At 38.0% G+C, this 18,532-nt stretch overlaps 2 protein-coding genes and 1 long non-coding RNA gene across 3 annotated transcripts in view; 1 reads left to right on the plus strand and 2 right to left on the minus strand.

Moving 5' to 3' along the window:
- The window catches only part of LOC141804066 (uncharacterized), a 47,685-nt gene extending 38,509 nt beyond the window's left edge, over positions 1 to 9,176 (minus strand). Inside the window, exon 1 of the long non-coding RNA XR_012599628.1 lies at positions 9,009 to 9,176. This is a non-coding gene — a long non-coding RNA (uncharacterized LOC141804066). The remainder of the gene's footprint in view (positions 1 to 9,008) is intronic.
- A 5,566-nt stretch (positions 9,177 to 14,742) lies between these two features.
- Positions 14,743 to 16,452, plus strand: LOC141804065 (ATP synthase F(0) complex subunit g, mitochondrial-like). Its single transcript, XM_074688311.1, has 3 exons — positions 14,743 to 14,902; positions 15,210 to 15,370; positions 16,270 to 16,452. The coding sequence occupies exons 1-3, from the start codon at positions 14,851 to 14,853 to the stop codon at positions 16,366 to 16,368; spliced, it is 312 nt and encodes a 103-aa protein (XP_074544412.1). The 5' UTR covers positions 14,743 to 14,850; the 3' UTR covers positions 16,369 to 16,452.
- A 9-nt stretch (positions 16,453 to 16,461) lies between these two features.
- On the minus strand, positions 16,462 to 18,404 carry ift22 (intraflagellar transport 22 homolog (Chlamydomonas)). Its single transcript, XM_074688310.1, has 5 exons — positions 18,117 to 18,404; positions 17,705 to 17,787; positions 17,503 to 17,589; positions 16,896 to 17,098; positions 16,462 to 16,819 (listed from the first exon to the last, which is right to left on the minus strand). The coding sequence occupies exons 1-5, from the start codon at positions 18,153 to 18,155 to the stop codon at positions 16,671 to 16,673; spliced, it is 561 nt and encodes a 186-aa protein (XP_074544411.1). The 5' UTR covers positions 18,156 to 18,404; the 3' UTR covers positions 16,462 to 16,670.
- Positions 18,405 to 18,532: the final 128 nt, after the last annotated feature.

The raw sequence follows: 18,532 nt of genomic DNA on the forward strand, positions 1-18,532 counted from the left end.
TGAACCTCCAGTCAAAGCAGAGGAAGCACAAAACTCACATAAATGCACCCACACATCCTCTCTGAATGTAAACGTCTGGCTGTAAAGCCCCTGATGGAGGAAATCTGCTTCTGTTGGTTTGGTGTTACTAAAAGATCACAGGAGCAGAGTTTTTCCAGTAAAACTCTCCACATCAGACTGCACAAAGGTTCCGGGAAGACGCCTCTTAAGTCATGTGGTGCATTCAAATCATTGTTTGTGTTCATGTGTTTTCGTTACCTTGGAACCACGGATCAACAGCGGGAGCTGGCTCCCTTTCATTAACCTCCTTCACATGTGATCCCGCAACGACGTAATATGGGTGTCCCAGTGAGGGATTTAACATTGCGGTATGGCATCACTGAAGCGCAAGAGGCAGAGTGTTTATACACAAAGCGGGAGCATGCACACACACACAGTGCTGTCCCGCCCTGCCAGCTCAGCAGTTAAACATCCCTGCGGTCTTCTTCTTATTCTGCCTATGTCACTACCTCAGAGGGCAGATCAGAAGCGGCACAACTTGGCCTGACAATTCAGCCTCTGTGCTTTACACTTTGCAAAGTAGGTGTAACTGGGGTGTAAATATCCTGCCTTGAACCTGCTGTCAGTGTGCAAGAGTGAGCCGTCTGTCTGGCATGTTGCATGACCATGTTTCTACAGAAGCCCAGTAAATACAAACTGCAAAATACATCCTTGGTATTAAACATAGATGCGTTCTTTATTTGAACAACTAAATATTTAAGTACGTAGTTGCATATTGCAGTCATTTATCAAGTTACTGAAACTTAAAAACTTGATGAGCACATTTCTGTGGCAGGACTTTTTCTGTCCACTTTTCCAACCTCACTAGTAATCCTAAGACGCCTGATCATAGGGCCTTGTTTTCACAGTGAAACGATACTAACAATGATATATGAAAAACCAGTGCCACACTAAACCGCTAATTTTTTTAAGCAGAGAGCCAGCATGCAATGATTTAGTGACTTCTGTTTGATAGAGTGCATGTTTTTTGCATCATTGGTACCTCTCGTCAAGAAAAGGACCTAAATCCTTTTTAACTACAGCTTTTGATCCCATGACACATGGTGCAGGAGGAATCATTGAACCCTTAAGTGCATCACAGATTAAAATTAGCTTGTATATGCAAACTGTCCACTCACTAATCAGCCCTTCAAACGTTGACCTCCTTTGAGTCAACCGCAGCTTTTCTCAGCATCAAGACATCAGACCAGCCACCGTTGGGATTCCCCAAAAGGAAATGGTGATGGGAAGTAAGCGTGGGTTTGTGAAACGATGAGTCAAATACACAAATTCACAGAGTAACTGTTGCTAGGGAGAACTGCGTCACAGCAAATGTGGGAACTACTGAGTCACAACACATTTATAAACATTTGTCTGTGTCATGGGAACGACCGAAGACTGGAATACTCATGCATCACTGTCACGAAGGGATCTGAGGTTTTCTTACTTCGTTGTCATAATTAGAGATAACTGCAAATAACCAATAAGTAGTATTTATTGTTGTTTACTTCAGACGCCTGCGTTGCCTGGAGACAAAATTCCCCTCAACCACACACTTTGTACTGATACAGGTATGTTGGGATGGTGCGTGGTACTAAATTGTATTCAACTACTTTCATAGCTTGAGCCCATTTCTGTTTATGCTCTACAACATGATACTTCATGACACCCTGGAATTTACATCATCATGAATTCATTATGCTTGGTTAAATATATGACGATAACTCTTGAATCTTTATCTTAACATAATGTAAAGCCCATCTCTGAGGTATCTGGATTCAACTGCCAATAAATAGCTCCAAATGATTGATGCAACAGCGTCATGCCTCCCTCAGAGACAACACAATCCATTCATAAAAATGTGAAGAAAGGGTGAAGAGAGCCAGCAGAAGGAGAGCAAATGGTGAGCAAACTTCACGCAGAATACAAACAGTTGATTGGGTCATATATTATTGATACCTAATTTTTCAGGATGTTACACAAAGCTACAGTTGTGTTAACATATTAGAGGATAGGCATAATGGAGATGGTTTATACACATTTTGGGCTATGGTTTGTTATAAACCTCAATTTAGATTTAAATCAAGAATCCACCTGCTGTTAAGATGAATTCATTTTTATGCACATTATTATTGCTGGCATACACAGGGTACATTAATGGGCGGCTCTGCGACGTCTTCAGAACATGCCTGTGACGTACTGAGGTGGAAATTTGTCTCTGGCTCTACAGATACATAATGATGGTACAAACACATTTATGTAATCAGTAAAGCAGACAAACAGAACAACTAAATGACACTAAATTAAAAACTGTTCATGTCATGTCACGTGTCTTTGATTTCAGTCTTTTTGTGAGGTTGAAATTGTTAATCCCCCTGTGGATGAATGACTTTTTTCTTTAATTCTCACCACGAGTCTCAAAAACATAACAAAAACTATGTACAGTTTGGTAGTAATTGGTAGTAAGCTTGTGGAAAGTTACAAAATGAACACATCTTTTCCAGAGTGCAGTGGATTGTCCAAACGCATGATTAATAAATGCTGTCGCCTGTTCCATACTATCCTTTTAAAGTTTAGCTCTCCTATGACAACCTTTTCCTGGTTAATACCTTTTAAGCTGCAATGAGCAAACTCTTCATTTAGTGGGGTGAATGGCTTTTTAAATAGTTTTTTTTAGCTGCATGATGGACTCTACAGCGCCTCCCTGGGGTTAGAGGCTCAAACTGACAGAAGAGAAGATGGGAACCATATGTTATGACACTCTGCGTTCTTCCTGATTCTTGCCAACTATTTTACCTATTTTGCTACAAATTTAAAAGGTTTATTTTAATTATTCAGTGGCATCTGTTGTTTCCCTACGATGTTTTTAATGGCTGCACTGAACACACGTCAGTTTTTTCTCTGTATTTAAATTCAGAGCAATATCTGTTTCAGGGGAGGGGGGCAGAACTTTGGGGGACACCCTTGTCTATCTGAACTCTTTATGAAACATGTTTGTTCCATATTGATTAAAGTTTTAAGATGAATACCAACATCTATTGTTGGGTGATAACTCCTCATTAATGGGTTCAAAGTTGACCAAAACAAATCATTAACTGTAGTAAATTTGTAGCAAACATTTTTGTCTTCTTTTTTCAAAAAAAAAAGTTGTAGGCACTGAGATAAGCCCAAACATCCTACTGTTGAAAATAAGCTTCCAGTAAACGGTGACTAAGGAAGGTCAAAGAGTTGTGTTAAAAAGCAGTGACACATGTGATTTTAATCAGCCAAGATTTTGGTTGTGTTGGTGTTTACCAACTCCTGTAGCAGCATCTGGAAGGAGAGAAGACGAAATCTTGTGAAAGAAATGTGCTGCTTCCAAATAAGACACTGCTGCTGTGCTACGTTAATTAGAAACACACGAAAAACATAATCGAGATGTTTCTTCTTCTTCTTCGTTTTTCTCTTTTACACTTTCCATTGAAACCTTCTTTGATTTAAAGTTAGTTTTGTGAAAGAAGAAATGAACCAAGTATCCATTAGTTGGTGGTTAAGCCTAGAGGATAGCCTGCTGCTAGCACAAAGTTCTGATTCACATCATTAACCCCTTGATGCATGTTCTCGCAAATTTAGGACATACCCTGTCAGGTCTTGATGCAGCTGAAATGACCTTAGTATCTAATTATTACGGATTGATTCATCTTCACATCTACACATACCAAAGATTGTATCAGATCCACTATGCAGCAATATATTGGTCTGGGGATGAACTTCTCATGTCTATATACAATATATCTTAGTTATAAGTATTGTGTGTGCTATACTCAAATTTAAAACCTCCACTTAATTTAACATCTGTAAGAATGAAAAAACACATAAAACAGTGTATTTTTATAACTGTTAATTATTTCAGGCAGTAAGGGGTTAATAAGACAATAATGCACTGCTATATGAAAAAAATAAGATATAGAAAATATAAATATATATTACCAAGCTAAGAAGGGCCTGTACCATGAACATTTTCTATAAGATTACAAATGAGTGTGTAAAAGCTTCTTTGGAGAGTACAGCGTGGAGTGTAAGACACAACACCTTCTGTAAAGAGTTAATATTGTATGTTTGTTTGTTGAGAAATAGATTTTCCTCATTGATTATTTAGTTTAAGGGAATAAATATGTGCAGGGAGCACCTTTAAGTTATGTAATGCAAGGCTTTGTGGACAAAACTCCAGAAAGCAGCATGTAAGGGTATTTGTGTTGTTTTTTTGCCCTTATTCTTGTCATATCTCACCTGCAAAGGAAGGATAAACAAATATTTTTAGCACCTGCGCCTCCTACGTCCTTTTTGCCATCAAGATTCTGCAGCAGTGAGTCATGTGCCTGTTGTTTGTCCTCTGGCCTGACGTATCACTGAGGGAAAAAAAGCTGCACATTAATGCGCACAAACACACACCTGCATCCACAAACACACACACACACACACAGAGTCCAATCTTACATAACTCTGGTTTTCTCACAGGTACATCCAGTGTGCCAACTCCCACAAACTCAGACTGCAGATCCTTTCCAGCACCACACTGTGGGTAACATTTTCACTGTGACACTGTGGACGTGGGACATTAATGCAGCACCAGTCTGAGGTTTTCTTACTGGTGAGAGAGTAAAAACACAGCTGTAACATTACACCCAAGGAGAAGCCTGCTTGCGTGACTACGGATCATCTTCCATATCTGAGAGAAACCACAGCAGCAGCTGTGTGTGCGTATGTCTGGATATGTGTGTGTGAGAGTGCAATCTGTATTCAATATGAGCATTAATCTTCTGTAAGTGTGTGTCAGGCTTGTTTGTGACGGCGTCAAAGCCAAGCCCAGCGCGAGGTCTCAAATTTGGCTAATTAGGGTAGACGCACTCATATTTCCATGCACAACACTTGGTTTGGTTCAATTTAAAACGATTTCTGCTCTCTAATTAGACTGGACCAACAAACATAAAACACCGATGAATGTTTTTTTAAGTTGAACAAATATGGATTGGAACAAGCCTGATTCAAGCATTGCTGTTTCATGGAGTTTAATTTGATTTCATTGAGTCTGTTCCCTTGAGTTTTGTGAAGCTTTTGTCATTTTATGTATTTTAAAAGGTTCATTTCAGGATAATCATTGCATTTTACTGTAGGCTATACATAATGTGTGTACTTGAAAAGTTCCGCATAACCGTGTCAGAATAAATCAGATTTAGAGTTAAGATTTGGACATTTTCCTGAAATCTTTTATGAATGTTCCTCCGTCAGCTTGGATGAGAGAAGAGATAAACAAAACGCAGTCTGAGGCAATTTAAGACTCTTTAATTGGTTCCAGTGTGCACTTCACCAAACTCAGAGACGGATCATGGCTGTGACCTAAGTGAATCTGCAGAACTTTCTCTTTTAGCCTGGTTCAGTGGCCTCGACCTTGGGGTGCATTTTACACACTTTCGTAGGCGAAGCTTATTTCTTTGAATTAAAACTAATATTCACAGTCAAACAGAGGCTCTTACATAACAGACCACTTTTGCTGTAGGCTTTGATTCCATTACTCTCTGAGAGCAAACATTAGCTCAGTGGAGCATTGTGACATGTGATTAATATATTTTTTACCTCAGGGCGCTTTGACTCAGGTTACTGCCGGGTGCTGGGTTATGAATTACCATTAGCAGTAGACAAGAATTGTGCTAATTATAAATAATGTGAGAATGTTATGAGCCCACTAAGGCCATATCTATATGTAGCCAGGTAACTGAGAAACTGCATAGGCCTGTTTCTCCATAAGAAACCACAGTTTTACATCACTAACAACTAGTCAGGGACACTAAGTACAGCCAGATGAGTTTGTAGGATGAAGACGGAGATTTGTAAAACTATACATTTTGGAAACCTTATAATGTAACAAATCAGAAAACCAATGTTGCCATTTTTTCTGAGGTTGTTATAGCAGCCATCTTGGAGCTTTAAAAATGGCTTCTGTAAGATGTGATGAAGAGTGTTAGTGAAATATTACATTGTTTGGACGACATATATATCCAAATGACCATAAAATACCATTTTATTGTGTAAAGATGCAAAATACACAACCATAAACGCCTCAGTTAGAAGGAAGGTCAACTCCATTGGATTCCTTGCCCCCAAAAATGTAGATTTAACCATTGAAACCATGAATTTAGGTCATATAGGAGACAAGATATGGAGAAATTTGTTTTTGAAAGAGGCCATATTTAAAGATCCAAGATGGCTGCCATAACGATCTCAGAAAAAAATGGCAACATTGGTTTTCTGATTTGTTACGTTATAAGGTTTCCAAAAATCTATAGTTTTAAGAATCTCCGTCTTCATCCTACATATTGACCTAAGCAACCTGACTAAACGATGTTTACTGAAAACTCTGGTAGAAGTTAAGATTTTGGAAAACTCCAGTTTCATGGTTTCATGTACACTGGAATACGGAGGTTTTGGTTCTTAAACGCACTGCTGAATGGCGGGGTTTATTCTGATGATGGCATGGGTTTCATGTCTGAAGAACACTGTCCAATATAGGTTTCGCATGTTTCGAGGCACACATACCAGTGGATTTGCCTGGTGTGTGGACAAAAGTATTTCTAAAAATGAATGAGTTGGGGATATTTGTTTTTGAAAATATCCGGCTACGTGTGTACAAGGCCTAAATGAGATTCAAGGCATCCATGAGTTGAAATAAAAAACTGCCCAGTTTTCCTGAATTAACAAGATCAAAATACCACCAGGTGCTCTCTAAAGTCTTGAAAACTTTGAATTTATACTCCTGAAGCAAGTGGATTGGTTCAGCTGATCCTAATAAAAACACTGAATTGTCTGACAGATCAGAACAGGCTTTAGGATGTGCAAAGTCCCAATGTGTCTGTGCAAAGTCAATAATAACAATATGATCCAAAGACACAAGTACACACCAGTGTCTCAGATTCAAACCATAATAATCCTGGATTAAACTGAACAGTCAGGGCATGTTTGTCTCCTTAAGTACCCTGAAAAAAGAGCTTCATCTGAGATTTTTGAGGCACCAGTATCTTGTATTTAAGAAGAAGGGAACAGAGTTGTTTCCCCAAGCAATACGCTTCCACTCGGGCAAAGAGTGGATGGTATGCCTGAACTTACATGTCACTTCAAGAGAGGGCTTCACAGTGACCTTGTGCTCAACAAAAAGGAAATATCTTCATCTGAATCAAAAGCATGACTCCATCATTGCATCTGCCTGAGAAAATACGCCACGCCTCTCAAATAAGTATTTCACTCTTAGCTGCAATACTTCTACTTATAGGTTGTTGACAGCAGCAAAACACATAAATAGGCAGGCAGACAGACGCCATGACATCACCCATGAGCAGATCAGTGGGAGAGCCATAAAAAAAAGGGAACAGAAACAGACGGCGTGATCAGCAGTCTCGTAACACACTGCCATTACCAAGCACATGAGCACTTAGCTGTATGCACGTTAGCACAAACAGGAAACACAGGCTTCACATTGGAAGGGTGATGGGAAAAAAATGATCATGACATAAGTATGGTGCTTAAAGAGAGGTGCCATTTGTATGAATACAATGTTCAGAAATAGAATGAGAGAAATGAGCATTGTTTGATGGTCACAATTAAAAAGGAATAAATTGACTGACATTTTTTGTAGTGTTTCAAAGATCGAAAGAAAAGTTAAAGAAAAAAATTGTTCAAGCAAGAGAGCTTTAAGTGCCTTTAAGGCTTAGAGATTTCTTGAATTGAAAATAAATACATTAGTTAGTTACTATGCAAGGGACTGTGTCCACAATTCTTTTTTTTATGATTTTTTCTTGCTCCTGAAGCATCTGTTTATATACAAACCCCATGCAGTTGACATTTTTAGAGCTCAGTATCCCAAGCACAAAAGAACACCCTAGGGTGTCCTAAAAGCATACACACTCAGCACTTAGCAAAGTCACTTCTTTCTTACCAACCAGTTCAAATCAAGACAGCATTGTGACCCTTAGATCCTTTGTTCCAACAATGGCTGTGGCCTATATGTTGAGGGATCTAACTGAGCAACTTCAATAACTTGGAGACAGTAGGCACCTGTAAAGGCCAGTCTATACCGTTATAACTGGTGTTATAGGTGCTGCCAATGTAAAAAAAAAAATGCCACTAGTGGGCACAGGCTCTAAAGCTCTGCCCTTAATGGGCAGAATTAACTTCAATCACATTTTCAGAGAGAACAAACCCTGAAAAATTTCAGGCCTTTCATACTGACAAAATATTGTAAAGAAACATGGCCTAAGAAAAGCATAAGCACTTTAAAAATAAACATCTTTAAGAAAAGAAGCTGTATTGTGTTTCAATCTTTGCAAAATGCATCACACTCGTAACATTTAGGATAACCTTTCTCGGGTGATAAAATAATTCTTATCTTCAAAAGGCAAAAAGATGCTTGAAAAGGGTAAGCTGTCTGACACTCAAGTCAAAAGGAATTGACTGCAGAAGGAAGGAGTGTGTTGTGTAAGAAATCTGCTGCTTCATTTCCATTAACTTTACAGGTACAACACCTTTGAAAAATAAAACATTTTATGTTAGCCATGAAGTACTAACAAGAACACACATTTTGTGGATCACAGCATGACAGAAATGCCTGCAAACTTTATATTTGAATTGACACTAAAAGTGCTCTTCAACTATGAAGCCAAAGATTTAGAGCTCCCCCTTCTGACTGGCTGTAGTATAGATTAGGAGGACTCCCCTTTGTTTTCAGATGGAATATTCTCAAATTAGTTTCTGACATTTTTAGTAAGTTCTCATTCTGCGTATCTACATTCCAAGTGTTCATATTATCTTTGAAGAAACAACACAAGACTGTGTTTTGCTGTGGACTGATTGGTATAAAATGCTGTAGATGGTAGGCAGTTTGGAAAACAATCACTCTCGCAGCTACAGGTAAGCACAAGTAAGTAGTCAAGAAAACTCACACATTGGTGTTGTTGCGCGAACCAGGACTGCTTGGGTAGATTCATAATGGGGGAAAGACTTCAGGTAAGGGTATCAATTCAAAAATTAGACCCAGTGAGTCAGCTGTACAGCTGAAAAGGACAATCAGAAAGTGGGTGATTGAGGAGAAGAGGCTTAAATACTGGCTTGATTGGAGATGGAGAGGAGTTGTTTGTGCACAGGTGAGCTGAGTGGGCTGATTATCTGGGAGTGGCCTACAGACAGAGTGGGTCAGAGGGGAGGGGCGGGTGGAAAACTACTGGGATAGACAATTTGGGTGATGGTGCAAACCATGGCAAGAGATGCGTCCTAGAAAACTAAGATAAAAAGGGTAAAAAGAGTCTTGATGGAGCTATGGTTATCCTGAGTGCTTTCTTATTGTTAGCATGTTAGCAATTATGCTGTTATTAAAGTAGTACACCAACATGCTCTGCTTTGTTTCATCCACAGAGTTCAAGAACTGTAATGCCTGATTTTTTTGAGTAACAACCGTGTTGGTAATAAAACACAATCATCCCCTTATGTGTAGTCAAGATCACAGGGACATCAGTCCTCAAAGCACTGTCTGCCTGAAGTCTTTCCACAGAAAGGGATGTAATAATCAAACAACAATCTACTCTCATCAGCCGAGTAATGATGTTACTCTGTGGATCTTCCTCCCTGCTGAGCTACAAAGTAAATGAAACTACATACCCTGTGGAGTGACCTGAATTTCCCCTGCTTCTTTCTACAAAAGAGGGATGAAACCAAGATCAATCTGTTAAATCAGACTTATAAAGCCCCAAGGTTAGCACTCGTATGTGTGTGTGTCAACATTACATTCACGTTACTGCTAACACACTTGAGCACCTTGAGCATCCACGTGTAACAAGAAATTGTTAGTAATGAATAAATTTGCATAGATATCCAAATATTGCCGATGTCCTAATAGACAGCTTAGACAGATTAGCAAACAGTATCATCATTATCCAGGGTTCAAGTGGCAAGCTAATTAGCTTCTTAAGCATTAGTTTAGGGTCAGCACTAAATTAATAAAGGTCTAACACTGGCTCTCCTTTGGGTTAGCTTTGCCAACAACCTGATCCTGAGGTAATATCTGCCTTTTAGTGTAACTCTCTTCAGCTAGTACACATAAGGTGTTTAGTGCTTGGCAAGCTGGGAAGGTTTTTATTTTAGAGGTTTTCCATGTAAATCTAGTCTGTTGTGGTTGCAAGTGACCCAAATTATGAGTTGAAATTCAACATTTGATAGTACAGGCTCATGTACAAGGGAGCTACGGGGGCTGTTTGTGTATAGCTGAACCTTTTCTATGTAGCATTGACAAATACAGTCATGCTATACAACTAAAAAGGCATTGATGGAATCTGACTTTAAAATTAGCCTGACGGCTAACTCTAGCATACTTTCCTGGATGCTGCGCTGAAATGTTAATTGTCTCTTTAACAAATGAACAAATGAATAATATACTTGAGCTAAGATCAAACTCCATATTATGACATATTGTATATCAATCATACAGTGTGATGGAAACAGCATCAGTGAACATCGGCCAACCAGCAGCTGTCTGAAAGCTGTGGTTAACATTAGCTTGATGCACACATCACAAAACGGAAGTGGCTTTCTGTCAGCTCAGAATGATAAATTGTGGTATGAGTGAAGCTCAGTCAGACAGTCCTTCTCTTCAACACCCTCTTCATTATTTCCTGTCTGGCATCATGATGTCTCCACCTTGCTCATGATACAAGTTCTGATGGCTGGAGTTAGTAATTTGTGCTCATAGCATTGTCCTTTTGGTTGTTTGTCTAGTTGTGTGTTTGGCTGTTTTCCGTAGTTTGATTAGAGTAACTGAAAATAAAGTATTTGATTCATTCCACATATTCAGTCAGACTTTTACTACCTTTGTCATCATACTATGCTATAAAAATTAAAACTATGATTAGTTTCGGTTTGGTATATATTAATCGAAGTTGGATCAATTTTAAAACTAGAGTTTAATAACTACTTTTGTTGAAAATGGCAGGGGCTGTGGAGGTGTTAAGCTTACCTTACATGTGAGACTGCTTCCTCTCTTCTTCAGCCTTGTTTTGAACTCTTCTTCATTTGAAGTTCCACAGCAGTTTCCAATATGCTAATAACCATGACAATCATCTTCACTGCTTGTTTGAGCAAAAGATTCCTGCAGATAAAATGCGCAGACAGGGGGACAAAATCTAATCATAGAATGCTTTAGATTGATTTAACTTGTGACCTGTGGGCTGTTGGGTTATCAACAAGCCGCCTGGGTATGTGGATTGAAGATCTGAACAGGGCCAGAGAGCAGAAACAGAATGAAAATACCAATAAGGATAAAACAGATCATTAGGATGAAGGCTGCAATTAAATCTGTTTGGTGTATTATTATGAGATAGTTGCATGTGGGATTAAAGCAAATGACTTTTTAACCTCAGTTTTGGCAATCAGCTTGACACTTCCCCACAGATATACACAAAAAGCTGGATGACGTCCTTATCTGCCTTCATACCCTGAAGGGCTAAGACAGATTACCGCTCTGTGACGCTTTTCTATGTTAGTCTGCGCTGATTGCCAAGGCTGAGGTATTGATGTCATTTGTTTTAATCTCATCTGCATGTTCTAGCTGTTTAAGGCCATGAAAGGAAGGATTTGCTCACTTGCTGCAGCCCTCTGTCTTTGCCTTCCTGTCTACATTTCTGTCCATCTTTGTCTGTATGACTCACACAGTCTGTCTGCCTCATTCTGTGGAACTAATTCATCATTATTAAATGAAGAGCGGCGCTGGAGGGACACAGAAAAATTATGAAGGGCACAGAGTTTTTGACTTTTCTCGAATGATTCTCAGAATGAATTTCTTATCTTACTCAGTCACTAGAGAAATTAAGTTAATTTCCTGTAAGCTATTTTTTAAGGGGTAGCTGATTAAATTTGACAGCTGAGTAAGTCCTTACATCCATACTTAACTTCATCAGATTCATTTTAAGATTTATGATAATGTTCTTTCTGCCAAGAGTTACACAGGATGAGACTCTATCAATACAAGAACTTCTTATGTTCTCAGTATTGTTGATAAAACATGAAAAGCATTTCAAAACATTTTAAGTCTTTAATGTCAGCTAGCTAGCAGACTACTCCTCCTTCTAAAAGGATTCACTGCTATTCTTTTGGGTGCACTTCTGCTATTTGTTCATCTTTAAAATTGTCTAAAACAGTTGGTTTAAATCAATTAAATTTATGTATGCCTGCACTTGTGCAGTTACATGAGACAAAATGAAGATGCTGTAACGCAGCTTACAAAAGCACCATGACACTAGGCTACTCGAGTTCAAAAACTGCTTGACAACAAAGCTAAAGCTAAGTGTTACCAGACCTTAAGGGACAGCTAGCTACCTGGTCTAATGAACAGCAACAAAATGATTTGAAATATTTTCAACACCAGAAGTTATCCCGTCTCAGCTGGATTCTGTGACTTCAAAATCTTCCAGATGGTTCTTTCCTTGTAGCTAAACTAGCAGTTTCAAGCTTTTATGCAAAGTTTAGTCAAGCTAACTGCCTTCTAGCTTCATGCTAGCAGAAAAATAACAATGTTACAAACTCAACTGGCAGTAAACCAATAAATGAAAAACAGACCTGCTGGGTAACATTTTAGCACTCAGCTCTGTATTTTCCAACACTTTCTGACGGTATCAAACTTTTCTCTTTTCATGAATGCTGAATGCTTTGAACAGCTGTCACCAAAACTCTGACTGAAATCCAAGGTGACATTTGCATAGCCACTTTAGACGAGACATCTAATGCCGTTAAATGACACTTCCTTTAAATGACATTTCCATTTTATTCAGGCTGACATTTATGATACTTTTGAAAACTTGAACAAAATGAGTTACACTGGAAATAAGATGCTGTGACATCTAAATAACACTGAGAGCTACATTAGTATTAGAACAACTTGTCTTACTCATGAGATGATAGTTAATTTTCTCTTAAATTCTGTGATATTGTTCATGGATTTCACTGTATACAATGACAAAGATTGATTAAAGAAGTAGGTGAGTCATTTTAAAAGTGAAACAACGTAAAAAAAAAAAAAAAAAAAACTACAATAAATAAATAAATAAATAAATAAATAAATAAATAAATAAATAAATAATCACTCCCTTAAAGACTTTGACAAAACTTTCCACCACTGAACAGCAGTGAGTGAGCACAGGCATTTCTAGAAGTTAGTACCAGCAGCACAAAGTTTCTTCCTCTGCCACTGGTACAATAACCTATTAGAGAGCTCCCTCTAGTGATTAATACATTGAAAATTAGATTTCAAAATGCGCCTACTGCTGCTGCTTTTGGTAGTTTTCCAGCTTTGTACTCCACATAAAAATGGAATGAAAGCACATTCACAAAATATCACAGACTTCTTCAGAAGTCTTTCTACAATCTCATCTCTGCAAAGTTGCAATCAAATTTTGGGATGTCCTCTTTAGTTCGGGGGTAAAATATAACTATACGGTAAAAGTGCAAAACTTATTAACTGTGGTTCAAACAGACAGCACCATAAGTCCATCATTAGTTGCCCAGTGAAATATGTTCAAACCTGCACTCTTGTTCTGCATCAGTTTTAAGTTAAATGTGGGCTGCAGGGTGAGTCAGAGGAGAGTGATTAACAACTGAGTCATCTGTGTCATGACCACAAAGTACACAACTTTATTTCCTTTTTTCTGCCACTTTTTCAGTGCACATACACATGAATAGTTTCTTTTACAGCCAGTCTGAGGAACTTTATTCACACATTATTTTGGAGGATGTCATACCTTTAGTAACTTTATTAATGTGACCGTTAATATGCTTCTTTTACTTAGAAGTTACCAATTACTGCTACTAATGTTTCCTGCAATTTAAATAAAACACATTTTACTGACCTCTGCACATCTTAAACAGTAACAACCAGTGACAAAACATTGCACTTTTGTTGAGATTATACTTTAACCTACTGAAATACATTTTTATATGTTTGTTTTTGTTTTTACTTTTAGTTTAATCACTTTGCAGTGAGTTGCTTCTTTCTTTAACTTGCCCAACAAAAATAAAGTTTGCTTCTCTATAATTTTCTGAATAAAACTCGGTAGGGCAAATCCATTTTGTCTTTCACTTTCAGATTATTAACAGGAGCAGTCAATTTTCCACTAATGGGACACAGATTGAGATATTTTATTTACTCGGTCAATTTTTTTTTTTTAATTTTTTTTTTTATTTTTTTTATTTTTTTTTTTGTCTATTTATCCAAAACTCTGGAATTCTTTGCCACTGGACATCAGAACAGCAAGCTTTCACCTTTTGCCATATTTTTTATACTTTTTCATTTTAATTCATTCATTTTACTATATGTTATTTCAATTCGTTTTAATCATTTTTCTTATTATTATCTTAAATAATTTAGTTAATGTTGGTTCTATTTTATTTTCTTTCGTTTCAGTTAATTTTGTTTTCACTGGAATCAGGGTACACATTAGCTCTTATCTTGATTTTATAGAAATGATTTTAGTTCAACTTATATTTATACGACTTCTGTCACACATTGATATAATCATCTGTCTTTGTTCTCTTTTCCTTTTTAAATCACATTGGGCGGTATATATCAATGTTTAATGCAGTCTATGGGTTTGAGATGAGATTGCCTTGGCAAATAGACGGTTACGTATCTGGGTACTGTGCACGTCGCCTTAAACGGTCTTTATTTTGAAATCATCAATCCGGATATCTCGTTACGTCACTTTTTCCTTCTTCCCCTCTGTTTTACCCTGGGTAAACGGTAACATGGCACAGGCTGTCCAGAAACTCGTTGCCAAAGTTCCGACTTTGGTGGGTGGTAAGTTTTCTCCCTTTTGTTTTTCGGAACCGTCATGAACTGATGCAAAGGGACCAACTGTCCAGTGCTCACTTGGTAGGCCGAGTTGTAGTAGCTTTTTAGCCGCAGCAGTGTGACCTCTGGTAAGGTAAAGGCAGCTCAGGTGTCAATGTTTCAACCACCAATACAGGTGGTCTTTGCCAGGATGGTGAAAATTAGGTATTTTAGTTCAGCAGTTCATCTTCAGGGACGAAACTATTACGTTTTAAATCTGACAGCCTCCTAGCTTCCACTGTTTGTCTGAAATACATGTTTGTGCCCCTTGCAGCCGCTGTCACATACTCAAAACCCAGACTCGCTACCTTCTGGCACTATGCCCGCGTGGAACTGGTCCCTCCCTCACCTGCTGAGATCCCCAAAGCCATAGAGGCAGCAAAGGGCCTTTATGCGAGCTATCAGGCCGGACGTCTTGGACAGACAACTGTAAAGGTGGGTACCTACAACTTTATGAAGACGTGTCGTTTATTTGATGTATGTTAAAGCATTAACAATGTTTACACCTCTTAAATGTTTCTGATTAATAAAACTTCACCTGCTCAAATCAGTAAACCCAATCAGTCTGGTCTCTGGAAAATCCCATTTCAACATGTTTTTGCACAATTGTACTCCAGTAGTGTCTAAAAAGTGTTAGGGTTTGAAAATAATCTAGTCATAAGTAATGCAAAGAAGCATCTGTTGGTCTTGGTTATTTTTTCATTACATTATGCTTATCTCAATTAGATATCATTATTATTATTTATAGACAAAGTAAAAAAAAAATGTTTTCAAACTGTTGTTAGAATAACATAACACCCTATTTAAAGATACATTTTAAGCCAATGAATGTTCAATCTTTAAGTTGCAACTTCAAATTGATAAATGTATTTATCTGATGTAACACAGGAGCACAGTGTCAACTTACTTAATGGCAATGTATTTTAATTTTTTAATATTATACTGAATAGTTTGTGTATACCGTAGTTTTTTTCAGCAAGAAGTGATTAAAGTTTTGAGTTTTTCTTTTATATCAGAGTGTATCCCTAAATGTAAGAGTATAACAAATTGCTGATGACAGAAACACACAGTGCATTTGATAATTTACCTCAACAGCAGCAAACTGTCATTATATGCCATCTCAGTTAACTGTAAAATAAGTGGAACAGAATCTCACGTCAAGCAAAAAAATATATGTGCAGAGGCAATGTTAAATATTAACCGTCACACAGACTTTGTTCACATCAAAGGTAGCACACTGCGTGAAGTTTGTATAGCCAGAGTAGACCATGAGTTGTTTGTATTAAAGCTTATTTCTTATGCACAATCGTGTTTTTCCTGGTTTTACTTTGCAGGATGCCTTGAGAAATGGACTGGTGACAACTGAGATTCTGATGTGGTTCTACATCGGCGAGTGCATTGGCAAAGGAGGGCTAATTGGATATGATGTCTGAATGTTGAGCTGTTCTTTCTCCTGCACTTCCGAATGTCACATTCTCAACAACTTGCACTAAGAAGAATAAATGTCTGTAATAAAACAAATACATTGTCTCTAGGGTCTTCATTTCCAGAGTGAGTTCATGTTTTATTTAGACACAAAAAGAAAACACAACAAATCAGGTCTACTTTAGGGAACTGTCAGAATATACCCAGCTTACTGTAGAAAAGTTTGGAAAAGACTTTGGTGGTTTTCATGCAAGGCTGAGTGACAGAAAAGTTCAGGTACTTTAGAAATGATTCATGAATACCACTGCTGTTATGTAATGATGGACATCTCCTCTCGCTCTCGACTTTCTGACATTGCATTCACAACATTTCCCAAGTATCTGCAGAACGCTAGCTTCACGTCCTCTGGTTCGTCATCCAGGTTGGAGTGTATAAGCGGCAGTCTGCTCAAGTGTGAAGCTGCATTAAAAGGAAAGGACAAGTTAGCCTGATGATAATAACTTATGTAATAGTTTTGAGTGGGCTACAGAAATACCTAAAGGAAGGCGTCTGTCTTCTACTTCGCTGCCGGGTTTATGGTGAGCGATGAGGAGACACTGGTTGTCTTGCAAACCTTGAGAAGAAATGAACATCGAATGCCACGTTTCTATTTCCTTGAGGTGACTTGGAACATCTGGATTAAAAACGATCACAACACCACTGGAGTCCTTCATTAGTGCTGGCCAGCAGGATTCAAATCTGTGAAGAGAATTTAAATCTGTATCCTGGAACAACAAATGGACCGGAAAATTGTTTTCTATTACAGAGTCAGTGTTATGGTTTAGAAATAACAATACTCTTTCAATTTGACACCACTAGCTGCAATGACAGTGACATTAATCTTGAACTTAACCTTTCAGGGGCAAAGTTTCTTTTTCAGCTATTCAGATATCTTGATGTATCATGGTTGCTTTGCTTCTCATTGACTGTTGCAGAATCATACTGTGATTTTGTCATGGGCAACAAATTAGTTACCATAATGATAGTTGTCCAGTGGTTACCACCCTCATAAACAAAAATGAGATAAATATTGATACAAAATCAAAAAAGCAATACAGTGTGTAGGCCCCTACTACTCTACCTCTCTACTCTAATGATCTTACTTGAAGTCTCCTGAACAATCCCACAGTTCAACATCCCAAGGCCCATTATCTCCACTGCCTTCAGATTGAGATTCAAATTCCAGTATCCTTTTGAAAGAAAATGTTAGGTGTTAAAACATAGTCCATTATTCAAATAGGTTTTTTTTTTAAGTAAAGTGTCTGTACCATATGGAAAAAGTAAAACCAGTTACAGGATATGTACCTCACACCTTGGGTCGGACTGTATTCACCCCCTGAATATTCCGATGCCTTCGCGATGAAATTTGCAAGAACTGTTTTCCCACTCTAAAAAAAGATGGACAACTGTCTTAATCATAGCAGTTAAAATGTTAAATTGTTACCGTTTGGGATAAAGACATTTTCAGGATGCTTGACAACATCTTTTAGATCATAGAAATGATGGGCAAAATATGGGGTTAGTTTACTAACCACTGTAAAAGGGCTCTGAGCTGCAGCATAGAATAGAACTTTATTTGTCATTGCAACAAGTGCAATGAAATTGCAAATGTATTTAGCATATAACAGATAGTACGATTCTACCTAGGACCAACGATTCTGCCTATTTTATTCCAGAGTGCGATGACACAATGCATGTAAATTGTGCATTTACTTACCTCATTGGGACCAATGAGGAGTATTTTTGCTTTGAACATCTCTGCTCGAAAGCAGACGTGCACTAGCTGAGTTAGCTTTGCAGCTAACTTCGCTTTAAAACGATTCAAGAGGCACCACCAAACAAATTAAGAAACGAATAATGTATGTCTAGAAGATCCAATGCTGGGTTTGGATTTTCGCGGATTTCTCACTGTGTATAATCTGTTAATAATCTTGGTAACTCCTACGATATGAGGAGTCCCAGATACCTTGGCAGTAAACTTCCGTTTTGTTTCTATGGTTTCAACCACGCCTTTATGTTTCCCTGTGTTGATTGGTTCTTCTCGAGTTTTATCAAATATTTCCCGCCTCCTTTTTTATCAGTGAACGAATGAGCGCTTGGGAAAAAGTTTGACGTCATTACGCAATCGCGGTG

This window comes from Halichoeres trimaculatus, unplaced genomic scaffold (assembly GCF_033239565.1).
Source record: "Halichoeres trimaculatus isolate MK-OKI-2021-1 unplaced genomic scaffold, fHalTri1.1 fHalTri1_scaffold_15, whole genome shotgun sequence".
NCBI lineage: Eukaryota > Metazoa > Chordata > Actinopteri > Labriformes > Labridae > Halichoeres > Halichoeres trimaculatus.

Coding starts and splice junctions, on each gene's coding strand:
- LOC141804065 (XM_074688311.1), top strand. CDS start 14,851: ATGGCACAGGCTGTCCAGAAACTCGTTGCCAAAGTTCCGACTTTGGTG. Junction 14,903..15,209: donor AGTTCCGACTTTGGTGGGTG/GTAAGTTTTCTC, acceptor TGCCCCTTGCAG/CCGCTGTCACATACTCAAAA. Junction 15,371..16,269: donor TTGGACAGACAACTGTAAAG/GTGGGTACCTAC, acceptor TTTACTTTGCAG/GATGCCTTGAGAAATGGACT.
- ift22 (XM_074688310.1), bottom strand. CDS start 18,155: ATGTTCAAAGCAAAAATACTCCTCATTGGTCCCAATGAG. Junction 17,788..18,116: donor TCCTCATTGGTCCCAATGAG/GTAAGTAAATGC, acceptor ATCTTTTTTTAG/AGTGGGAAAACAGTTCTTGC. Junction 17,099..17,502: donor GATTGTTCAGGAGACTTCAA/GTAAGATCATTA, acceptor TTCTCTTCACAG/ATTTGAATCCTGCTGGCCAG.